The sequence below is a fragment of the Austrofundulus limnaeus genome, unplaced genomic scaffold (genome assembly GCF_001266775.1).
Source record: "Austrofundulus limnaeus strain Quisiro unplaced genomic scaffold, Austrofundulus_limnaeus-1.0 Scaffold117, whole genome shotgun sequence".
Classification (NCBI taxonomy): Eukaryota; Metazoa; Chordata; class Actinopteri; order Cyprinodontiformes; family Rivulidae; genus Austrofundulus; species Austrofundulus limnaeus.
Genome location: NW_013952519.1, coordinates 1,475,866 through 1,487,585, shown reverse-complemented (window position 1 = coordinate 1,487,585; position 11,720 = coordinate 1,475,866). Strand labels below are relative to the sequence as shown.

At 39.3% G+C, this 11,720-nt stretch overlaps 1 protein-coding gene across 1 annotated transcript in view; it reads right to left on the bottom strand.

Moving 5' to 3' along the window:
• Window positions 1-3,234: 3,234 nt before the first annotated feature.
• Window positions 3,235-11,720, bottom strand: part of hira (histone cell cycle regulator a) — a 19,336-nt gene continuing 10,850 nt past the window's right edge. Inside the window, exons 13-25 of the mRNA XM_014014643.1 lie at window positions 11,561-11,646; window positions 11,235-11,435; window positions 11,020-11,163; window positions 10,726-10,945; window positions 8,769-8,873; window positions 8,520-8,668; window positions 8,224-8,385; window positions 7,766-7,824; window positions 7,539-7,644; window positions 7,334-7,456; window positions 7,082-7,245; window positions 6,911-6,999; window positions 3,235-4,387 (exon numbers count right to left, since the gene is read on the bottom strand). Coding sequence (XP_013870097.1) covers window positions 4,271-4,387; window positions 6,911-6,999; window positions 7,082-7,245; window positions 7,334-7,456; window positions 7,539-7,644; window positions 7,766-7,824; window positions 8,224-8,385; window positions 8,520-8,668; window positions 8,769-8,873; window positions 10,726-10,945; window positions 11,020-11,163; window positions 11,235-11,435; window positions 11,561-11,646 — 1,725 coding nt within the window. The 3' untranslated portion in view covers window positions 3,235-4,270. The remainder of the gene's footprint in view (window positions 4,388-6,910; window positions 7,000-7,081; window positions 7,246-7,333; window positions 7,457-7,538; window positions 7,645-7,765; window positions 7,825-8,223; window positions 8,386-8,519; window positions 8,669-8,768; window positions 8,874-10,725; window positions 10,946-11,019; window positions 11,164-11,234; window positions 11,436-11,560; window positions 11,647-11,720) is intronic.

Sequence of the window (11,720 nt, the reverse complement as noted above, 5' to 3'; positions counted from 1 at the left end):
TTTTATAAGTTGGAAACTGTCTCAGATGTTTTAATCCTCGCATAATTGAACCTGTGTGCCTTGAACAAGAGGTAGTAATCTCTGGGTGAAATTCCCAGGGTGGCGTTGTTGAGCAACTTACTAAAATTAAACTTTCACAAAAACCTGAGTTTCCATCTAGTGTCGCCACACTACAAAACGTAAGTCCCACCTCTCATCTCTAACTGGTCTGGAAGCAGGAGGGGGGCGGGGCTTAAAGCATCTTAAAGGAACAGTAACAAAACGAGCTGCTTTGAGACAGGCAGCAGAAAAATGGTGAAAGAGGAGCTGGTAATGATAGAGTAAGGAGGAATTCAGACCAAAGCGTTGTAGTTCCACTTTATAAAAACATCAAATGAATGATTTAAATGTAAAAAAATAATTTAAAAGCAGGATGTGTCTACTTTAAGTTCATGATTATTTTCAAATTGTTTTTTAACTAAATGAATTGTAGCCATTTTTTAACCAAACATTTCTTTTAATATCAGCATTTTTGTCCTTTGTCTTAGAACCGTAACATGATTTTAAAATTAAAAGTCATCAGATCATTTTGTCACCAAAAGTTATCAAGTTTCAGACTGAATTTGTCTTAAAGACGTAACTTATTGTTATGCAATGAAATTCATTCATTTTTATGAAGCAATTCAAATTTTAAACATTTATCACTGAATATTAATCAATTCTTGATTGTTAAACCAAAAAAGAACAGATCAGATAAGTCCCGTGGTGGAGCGAGTACTCAAACACTGTACTTGAGTAAAAGTACAGATAAACAGCAAAAAAGTACTTACTTGCTTAATGTATTCCCTACCCCTCATTCAGGCCCTTCTTTGGCCTGAAAAATGATTCCTCAGAACCAGAGGGTGTGAAAATAAAAATAAGAATTTCTTATCCAGTGTGCCGAATTAAATATAATTTGGTATTAATACAATAAAGTTTAGTTCACCGTGTCTCTGCCAGAACAAAGGTTCTTTTATCCAGCGAGGAGTCATGGTCCGAGTCCATACCATCAGCTCCTCATTCACTCAAAAAAAAAAAAAATAAATAAAATTTAGTCCTGAGGCTTATCAGAGGGAGATCTTCTGGTGTCGGCCCTTGGAGCTCCAGCGCGGAAAACGTTCGTGACGCCAAATGTTATGGAAATATTTATTTAACAAAGACAGAAATACGTGGTCCAAGAATGGAGATACTCCATGAAATGGTCAACAGGGATTTATTGCAATTGCAAGACAATAATTAATATTAATTATACACTCACCGGCCACTTTATTAGGTACACCTGTCCAACTGCTCGTTAACACTTAATTTCTAATCAGCCAGTCACATGGCGGCAACTCAGTGCATTTAGGCATGTAGACATGGTCAAGACAATCTCCTGCAGTTCAAACCGAGCATCAGTATGGGGAAGAAAGHTGATTTGAGTGCRTTTGAACYTGYCATGGTTGTTGGTGCCAGAAGGGCTGGTCTGAGTATTTCAGAAACTGCTGATCTACTGGGATTTTCACGCACAACCATCTCTAGGGTTTACAGAGAATGGTCCGAAAAAGAAAAAACATCCAGTGAGCGGCAGTCCTGTGGGCGGAAATGCCTTGTTGATGCCAGAGGTCATGGAGAATGGGCAGACTGGTTCGAGGTGATAGAAAGGCAACAGTGACTCAAATAACCACCCGTTACAACCAAGGTAGGCAGAAGAGCATCTCTGAACGCACAGTACGTCGAACTTTGAGGCAGATGGGCTTCAGCAGCAGAAGACCACACCGGGTGCCACTCCTTTCAGCTAAGAACAGGAAACTGAGGCTACAATTTGCACAAGCTCATCGAAATTGGACAAGAGAAGATTGGAAAAACGTTGCCTGGTCTGATGAGTCTCGATTTCTGCTGCGACATTCGGATGGTAGGGTCAGAATTTGGCGTCAACAACATGAAAGCATGGATCCATCCTGCCTTGTATCAACGGTTCAGGCTGGTGGTGGTGGTGTCATGGTGTGGGGAATCTTTTCTTGGCACTCTTTGGGTCCCTTGGTACCAATTGAGCATCGTTGCAACGCCACAGCCTACCTGAGTATTGTTGCTGACCATGTCCATCCCTTTATGACCACAATGTACCCAACATCTGATGGCTACTTTCAGCGGGATAATGCGCCATGTCATAAAGCTGGAATCATCTCAGACTGGTTTCTTGAACATGACAATGAGTTCACTGTACTCAAATGGCCTCCACAGTCACCGGATCTCAATCCAATAGAGCATCTTTGGGATGTGGTGGAACGGGAGATTCGCATCATGGATGCAACTGTGTGATGCCATCATGTCAATATGGACCAAAATCTCTGAGGAATGCTTCCAGCACCTTGTTGAATCTATGCCACGAAGAACTGAGGCAGTTCTGAAGGCAAAAGGGGGTCCAACCCGTTACTAGCGTGGTGTACCTAATAAAGTGGCCGGTGGGTGTATAATTTATATTGATAATAATTGTTCCAGGACAGGTCTAAAATATTATGAAGTGTGCCTACTGTGTGCATATTTTTAACACATCAATGGTGCCATTTTAGTGAACAATGCTGTAGATAGTGCATGTTTTTGTGTTTACCCTCTGTGATACTGTTCACTTAGACTTGTGATTCTACATCATCACAGATTTTGACAGCAGCTACAGAAGCATTTTTCACCAATGTCCTTTATCAAATCTCAACAAGTTGTTTTTTGAACCGGTTAGATTGAAGTCTTTTAAATAAGGCCATGAATGGCGCATTTCCTTCGAATCTATTTTGGGCGTGCTGCTCCTGCTCCAGCAGACCCAGGAGGATCTAAAGGTACTTTCCTGCTTTGCAGTGGTTTAGTGGACCAATTACAGCAAATCCCCTCTCGCCACGGATTTACTTAAAAAAAAAATGCGACGTGACATGAATGCAATTTGTAATTCAACGCGTTACAGAAATGTAGTGGAGTAGAAAGTACATACGATTAATGTAAAATGTAGTGGAGTAATGGTCAAAAGTACCCATGAAGAAATCTACTTATCGGTAGGTACAGCTATATGGAAAATGTACTTAAGTACAGCAACAAAGTATTTGTACTCTGTTACATCTCACCACTGATTTTAACCACTCATTAAAAATATCCAAAATGATACATTTAAGCATGTGCTTGAATGTGAGATTACAAATGTAACTAAATCAGATTATTTCAAGCAGCACAAGTAAAAACATACAACAATTTACCAAAGCCTTCGTTTATTCCAACCTTCTTTCATCCAAAGCAAAAAATTCAGCTAATTTCTATATTTTTCTCCTTTTCTTATTAAAAACAAAACAAACAAAAAAAAGGACATTATTTTTATACAAACAGTTGAAAATGACAACAAAAAAATAAGCAGAAAAAAAAAAGCCCACAAATAAAGAGACTGTACAGATGAATGTTTGGTGGGGTTAACACTGAGCTGCAGAGGAGTGTTCCTGCAGCTGCTGAACCAGCTGAATGTTCAACAACCTGCCGGAGGCAGCAGCTGCTTCACACGACCGACTTCAAATAACTTAAAATAAAACAAAAAAACATTTTAAAAGTCAGGATTGTGTGTGTTTTTTTTTTTTTACTTCATTACTTCCAACTGCAGTTGTTTAAATAGAAAGACTCATGATCTGATTTCTAACAATGAAGCTGAAGCTCAGCGGACTTGATTTTAACAGTCTGTAACACAGGAGTCCTGCAGAGCAAGAAAAAGAAACATTTGATTTTATCATTTTTTGCATTTTATTGTTTATTCTGACGCGATGACTCGGGTGCTCCCTGCTTCGCTGTAGAAAATAAAAAGTGTTTATTGTATGCTCTTTTGTTTGCCATAAACAAAATATTAAGTGCTTTTTGAGTATTTTTAAACACTCCGCTGCATTTTTTAAATCCACTCTTTAACTGTAGCAGCGTGAAACCGAGCGGCGTTTCATGATGCTACAGTTAAAACGTCCCTTTGCTGAAAACATACGTTCTGACTCCTTTAAGAGAAACTCAGATTGGATCTGCCTCCCTCAACATGATTAGCAGGATAAGAGGCAGGTGTGCCGGTCGCACATTTAAAAAGACAACAAAAACAGAAACGTTGATTTCAAAGTGAAACCTGAAGGAAAACAAACGACAGAAGCCTCAGCCTGGCTGTGTTTATCGGGCCGCGGCTGCAGCAGCGCTTCAGCTTCCGGATTCAGTCTCTGTGTGTGTGTGTGTGTGTTCAGGTCAGTCTGTGTGTGTGGATTAGTGCGTGTTATTTGTTGCGCAGCAGCTCCAGCTGATCCTGGTACTCGGTGAAGAGTCTCTGAAATCGCAGGTTTTCGCCGATGACGGGTAAAACCTCCCGCAAGAGTTCCCGCTTGCGCAGCCCCTGAACAAACAGGAAACAAAGGGTCACAGAGGAAACCGCTGACCTCGGCACAGTTTGTGAGTCTGGTACAGGTCAGAGCAGCTGCAGGAACCTGAAGCAGAATTTATGGTTTAATCTGCGACACAACCTCTTTTCTTTGAGCACAAAAATGACAAAAACAAAACACATTTTTCCTTTTAAACTGGATGTAATGATTAATGAAATTAAATCCTCTTGGTGGTTAAGATTAGGTTGGGTTTCCTGGTTAATCCTCTAAATCTATTCTATTTAGATTCATAAGGTTCTGAATCAGGGTTCGATCTGCTCTTAAATAATAAAAATGGTTCAACTGTTACAAAATACAAATAATTTTTTTCCTCTTCACTGTAAACAACAGGTTTTAAGGTCAAACTTGTAAATTAGAGTTTAATCTTAATGCTAACTAGAGAAATTGTATTTCCTGTGAAAATGAAATGTGAATGCTTCCTGCTGAAAACATCAGCTAAAAGCTGTTGAAACTGAATTGATTATATTTTACAGGAAACCTGTTAATGTGAGCTCACTTTGAAAAGATGAAAGAAGCTAAAAAGCCTAGCTTTGCAGAAAAACTGTAAAAGGAGCACAAACCTAGTTAAAACCAGAAAACAGCTAAAAGCTAAGAGATAAAATAGCTGAACATAGATGAAAATTTGAAATTAGCACCCAGTTAAAATAGTTATAGTTGAAAAATAGTTAAATAGTTAAATAAATAAATAAATGAATAAATAAAAATTGATAATTTGTAGTAAAACAATTAAATCAGCTGAAATTTTCAGTAAAACAGCTAAAAAGTAGCAAGAATTTTTTTTAAATTAGCATAAGGAAACATAAGGAGCACAAGTTTGCTAACCTTAGCCAAAAAAAGTTCTAATAGCTACAAAAAAAAGTGTATTTAGCCTAAAAAAATTAAATTTGGCTAATAACAGATGAACATAGCTAAAATTGCAGCAAACAGCTGAATATAGCAGAAAACATCTCAGACATATAAACAGCACAAAGCAGCAGAAAAAAAGCACAAAAGTAGAAAAGGCTGAAGAATAGCAGAAAGAAGCAGATTTATAGCTAAAGTAGCTAAAATTAGCATAGAATAGGCTAAAGGTAGCAGCCAAAATTTGAAATTAGCACCCAGTTGAAATAGTTATAGTTGAAAAATAGTTAAACAGGAGAAAAAAATTAAATTACATAAAGGTGATAAACTGTAGTAAAATAACTAAATCAGCTGACATTTTCAGTAAAACAGCTAAAAAGTAGCTGGAATTTTTTTTAAATTAACATAAGGAAACATAAGGAGCACAAGTTTGCTAACCTTAGCCGAAAATTTCTAATAACAAAAATGTGTATTTAGCCTAAAAAATAAATTAGCTAATAACAGATGAACATTAGCTTAAATTGCAGCAAACAGCTGAATATAGCAGAAAACATTTAAGAAAAATAAACAGCACAAGGTAGCAGAAAAAAAATCACAAAGGTAGAAAAAGCGGAAGAATAGCAGAAAGAAGCAGATCTATACCTAAAGTAGCTAAAATTAGCATACAACAGGCTAAAGCTAGTAGGAAAAAGGTGAAATTAGCACCCAGATAGAGAAAATATTATAAACAATTGTAAAACTAGCAGAAAAAGTGTATAGAAGTATAAAAAAGTGATAATTTGTAGTAAAATGGCTAAAACAGCTAAATTTTTTAGTAAAACAACTAAAAAGTAGCTGAAATTTTAAAAATTACCATAAGAAAGCATAAGAAACACAAGTTTGCTGAACTTATCTGAAAATAGTTGTAATAGCTACAAAAATGTGTGTTTAGCTTAAAAAAAGCTTACTTTAGCTAATAGCAGCTAAACATTAGTTAAAATTTCAGTAAATAGCTAAATATAGCAGAAAGCATCTGTAAGAAGCAAAAATAGCACCAAGTGGCAGAATTTTTTTTAAAAAGTAGAAAAAAGCAAAAGAATAGTGGAAAGAAGCTGAATTTTAGCTAAATTAGCAGAAAAAAGCTAAAATTAACAAAAATTGCTACAATTAGCACAAGAACGTGAAAAGCAGCATAACCAAAACAAAATGTGTACGATGTTGTAAAGATTTAGAAACATTTGAAGGATTTTAAGGATGTTGAAAACAGATCCATTCATTTTTTTAAGGCAAAAAAGTGGCTAAAAAATGTGAAATAGCTGAAACTGTTTTAAAACACTGAAATGCCAATAGTCATAGCACCCCTCATGAATAAGCTGAACGTTTTCATATATGAATTGTTGAAAGAGCACAAAGATTGTGGAATAAGTCAGATACTGAAAAACCTATGGAAGAAAAAATGATTTAATAGTGTGAACGCTGTAAAGCACTAAACTCACTATAATGCTGTGAATCTAGTGCATAGTGTGAATGTCTTACAGCATTCACACTATTAAGGCCTTATTTTTGAATTGATAAATTTAAAGCCTTTTAAGCCTTTTTAAGCATCTGTGAAAACCCTGACATGTTAGCTGAAGGTAAAGCGTGGAGCAGTGTCGTACCAAAGTGGTGGGCTCCCAGGACGTAGCAGCCGATCTGTGGACGGGACCCAGCAGCTCCTTACAGAGCTCCCGCAGACGATACTCTGAGCCTGGAAGGAAAACACAAACCGTTAGGAAGAACTAAAACCTGAACGCTGCGACGGTCGGCGGACCCGGCCGGCGCCTCCGTACCTTCGTTGACGAGGAAACGTGCGTAGATGAGCAGCCAGTAGCGGTACTCCTGTGACGACTGCAGAGTCAGAGCGGACGCCAGCTGGTTCTCCAGGAAGGCCAGCGTCATGCTCTGCTGCAGGTGGTGCGGCGTGGACGAGAGGCGGGACGCCAACCGGCCGGCGCTGCGGGAGGAGGAGCAGACGGGTTCTGAATGAAAGTAAGAAGCCGCGGCAGCTCGCAGGAGACGGTTCAGAACATTAAAACCCATACTTGAGGTTCCGGCCCTGCATGACAGCTAGAGGTCCTGAGGACACAGGTGCATCCTGGGAAGGAAGGCAGCTCCTGAAGTCGGCGCACTGCACCAGAGAGTCTCCTTTATCTGCTATCAGAGTCCTGACAGGAACACAGGAAATCATGAGACATTAGCGTTACAAAGCCTGTCGGCTGTGTGTTTCTGTGCTGCTTGGGTTTTTACCACGACTCCAACAAGGAGCTGAAGCAATAAGACTTCCCGTTGGACAACCCCACCACCGGGATTCCCTGCTGAGTCAGCAGAGACTGAGACACTGTAGTGTCAGCACCTGCAGGTCAAACATAACGCTTCATATAACTAACTTAAAACATCTAATAATTTTATTTATTAAAAATCATTTCTTCTGTATGTTTAAACTGCTTCTGCAGATTTTATATTTTAGCACTCACCAGATAAAATGGTCAGTAACGACTCATTTTTCACCAAAGCCTTCTGTTTATGAACATCCCTGCAAGAAACACAAATATATTGATGATTTTGATGATGATGATGATGATGATGATTATAATAATAGTAATATATTTTTGAATTAATTTATTTCATTTAATTAAAACACACAAAATTCAACCATAACACAAACACGTCATTAAAATGAAAATGAAAAGGAGCAGAAAGAAGAAAAAAAAAATCTTATAACATCTTCCGCCATTAACAAGAAAATATATATATTACATACAGCCCTACATACATGTACATAAATAAAGAATTCATAACCTAACGATCAGTAAAAAGAAACGAAAAGGAAATAAAAAAGATTTATTTTTAAAAGTTTGACAAAAAATTACACAAAAAGCTCAAAAGTTGCTTTAAAAAACCTCACTAAACTTCTAACAAAACAAGAACTGACCAGACAAACAGCGCTGCTCCAGCAGTCAGAACCATGACAAAGTGGGCGGAGCAATGTAGGCTGGAGATGGGCGTGGCCATCTGGATGGAGGGGAGGAGCCGCCTCCCACAACAGGAGAACACCGACAACATCCTGTCCTCACAGGCGACGGCAAGGACGTCGCTGAGGGAGAAGAAACAGATTCAAACATTTACATTTTTATTTTTTATTTTTCAAGTAAGTGCTTTTTATTTGAGCATGTTTTATTTTGGTGGACATAAAAACGGCTGAACACGCCACGGCGCCGCGCCTCCTACCTGCTCCCCGCGGCCACGACGATGGAGCTGGGCAACAGGGTGTTCCAGTCCCGTCCGTCTCTGGAGCATCGCAGCTGACTGAGCTTTGAACCAGCAACCACAGACACCTCATTCTCCACATCCAGGATCACCGACGGCTCCATGCTCACCTGCAAACAAACACATTACATTTACAGGAAGGCGCTGACCGTAAAGCATCGTTCAGGAGTGAACTGTAAAGACAGCAGAGAGAAAATGTCAGCATGTTACCTGCAGGCTGAAGGACTTTTTTACACTTGGACTTGGTAGCTTTAGAAGAACCGGAGCTGGAGGAGCCCCCACCCTGCTGGGCTCTCGCTCAGGTGGAGAAGTTATCTGACAGGAAGACCAAACTCTCTGTTAATCCAACTGTGGAGCTTTACATTCAGATGAGTGTTAACCAAAAGTACCAAAAGGTTAGTTAGAAGTAGCCAAATGTTAGCTAAAAGTACCAAAAGATTAGTGAGAAGTAGCCAAGTGTTAGCTAAAAGTACCAAAAGATTAGTGAGAAGTAGCCAAGTGTTAGCTAAAAGTACCAAAAGTTTAGTTAGAAGTAGCCAAGTGTTAGCTAAAAGTACCAAAAGTTTAGTTAGAAGAAGCCAAATGTTGGCTAAAAGTACCAAAAGATTAGTGAGAAGCAGCCAAGTGTTAGCTAAAAGTATCAAAAGTTTAGTTAGAAGTAGCCAAATGTTAGCTAAAAGTACCAAAAGCTTAGTTAGAAGTAGCCAAGTGTTAGCTAAAAGTACCAAAAAGGTTAGAGATAGCCAAATGTTAGCTAAAAGTACCAAAAGGTCAGTTAGAAGTAGCCAAATGTTAGCTAAAAGTAGATTGCAAAGACAAAAACAGTGCAACTATAATAAAGCATACATATAAAAATTCTTCTTTACGTTTTCAGTCATAAACCAGACTAGGCATGGGTCAAATACCCGGTTTCAAGGTATACAGTAATCGTGTTTCCATCCAGTTGTAGAGTGAATTTTTATCGAACTTTTCAAAATTCGCAAAAAATTAAATAAATAAAAATTCAAATCTAGACTGTTTCCATCTAGTTTCCCTCTTGACTGTTTGATGCAAATAAACGAGGCTACGCAATGCGTGATTACGTCAGATGTCGGCGACAAGCTTTGCAGTAGTAAACAGGAAGTGAAACTTGCTAACTAGCAGAGGCTAATCATCTCGGGACAATGGAACCATTTAACAGCTTAACGGCTAATTTAACGTTTCTTTCGCGAATTAAAGAGCATTTTTAATGCGACACTTCTAAATGTGCATCAAAAAGCCTTGATGGAAACACGGTTTGTGATATGAAAAAGTCACGGTTTGAGAACCACTAAAATTTTCTCTCATCCCGTTCCTACGGTATAAGCTCCCGGTCTGTGCAGCTGCAGACCCCTCCCCCGTGCACCCCTGCAGAGTTGATGACAGGTGCACGGGGGAGGGGTCTGCACTCTGTGGACTGTGGAGGGAACACAACATGATCGCAGCTCCAGGTAAAGTTTATGCTATCTTGAAATGAACGAGCTAACGTTAGCATCAGATTGTGAAATATATCACCGTGTTGCTGCGGTTTAATGCGCTGATCACAACTTGTCTGCAAAACGGAGTTGTTGGATTGTGTATTTGACAAGTTTGAAGTGAAAGGTGATAAAACTGAATGCCTCCTTTAGCCGAGCAGCTCGTTAGCTGAACGCATTCATAGTTGTGATTTCTTGTTTCTTGTGCATATAATTATATAACCTTTACGTGAAAAACCCTTCTGAAATTTAAAACACGATAAAAACTCCCAACGTGATACATTACTTCAATAAAAAGACTTGAGCAGTATACACTGATTTGTATTAACTAATAAAGCAATAGAAAAGCAGTTATCTTACTGGATGTAAACTTTATAAGGATAACCTAATTGCATTAGGTGCTAAAAATCATAAGTATAAATGCACACAGGTAAATACAATTTCAGCATAACTCCTGTGAGATCTAAAAACAGCTTCCAAAGATAATTAAAGTTGAATATGATAATAGAAAAGATGTTCTTTTTTTTAAAAATACCAATTTCAAAATAAAACTATTTAAAGCTGTAATAATAATACAGTCATATTGCAAAATCATATTTTTGCCCAAGGTTATCATACATCATAATTTCATCCCGTCTCATGCCTAAACCAGACAAATATGTTTTTCTTTTTACCTGGGTGAAAGGTTGAGGGACGGGGGCGGCCATTTTGTCTTTCCTCGGCCGCCCTTTCTTCCTCTTCTCCACCACCTCTCCTCCCTCCATCAGCAGCTCCGGTTTTCTCTTCCCAAACACCAGATTTTTGTTGATGGCCGCCATTTTGTCCTCGCTGTCGCTGCTCGTCTCTTCTTTGGTTTTGGCGTCTTTCAGGGCGGAGCCGCCGTCCTTCGGCCTGCTGCGTGAAGAGAAGGAGAGATGATGAGTTTTCTGTCACTTCTTTCTTCACGGTTCTCTCCCTGAGTTGCTCACCTCTCCAGAGGCGTGAGTCCTGCAGTGGAGGAGATGGCCGACGTGATCCCCGGGGTGGCCTTTGATCTCTCTGTGAACCGGGAGTCCAGGGCTTTCATGGGCTCGATCTTAGAGGCGGATGTGAGCAGCAGACTGGACTTCACTCTGAAAGCAGAACAGTGAAGTTGAAAGGAAGAAAGATCAGATTAAATGATGTTTAAATGTTGTCCTCATACCCATCGTTGTTGTCCTCCAGGCCTTTGTTGACGCTGCTGGCAGGCGGTGAGGTCAGCATAGCGTCCTGGTTGGGCCTGAGAGCCAGAGAAGAAGGCTGTCCTGGGCTGGAGTCAGAGTTCAGCTGGGGGGCCAGCTGGTTGGACATGGAGGAGCCCGAGGGCAGAATAGGAGCACTGTTGAACAGAGCTGGTGAGAAATCCCTGCAGAAGAAACATGGAACAAGAACTCTGTTTGGTATAAAATGTATAAAGCTTTAATCTGGAACAATCATCCAAACCAACTCTGCAACATTTAATCTAAGGTTTTTTTTAATAGGTTTTCCTACCCCGTGTCCAGCTGAGCGATACAAAGTGGAGTGATCCGTCTTCTTCCGTCCGCTGTTCTCGTCTCCACTTGCTTCTTTAAAAGGTTCTGAAACACGAGAAAAAAAATTAAAGAATTTTAGTTCCAAAGACATTGTAACAGGAACTTATGTACGTTTAAAA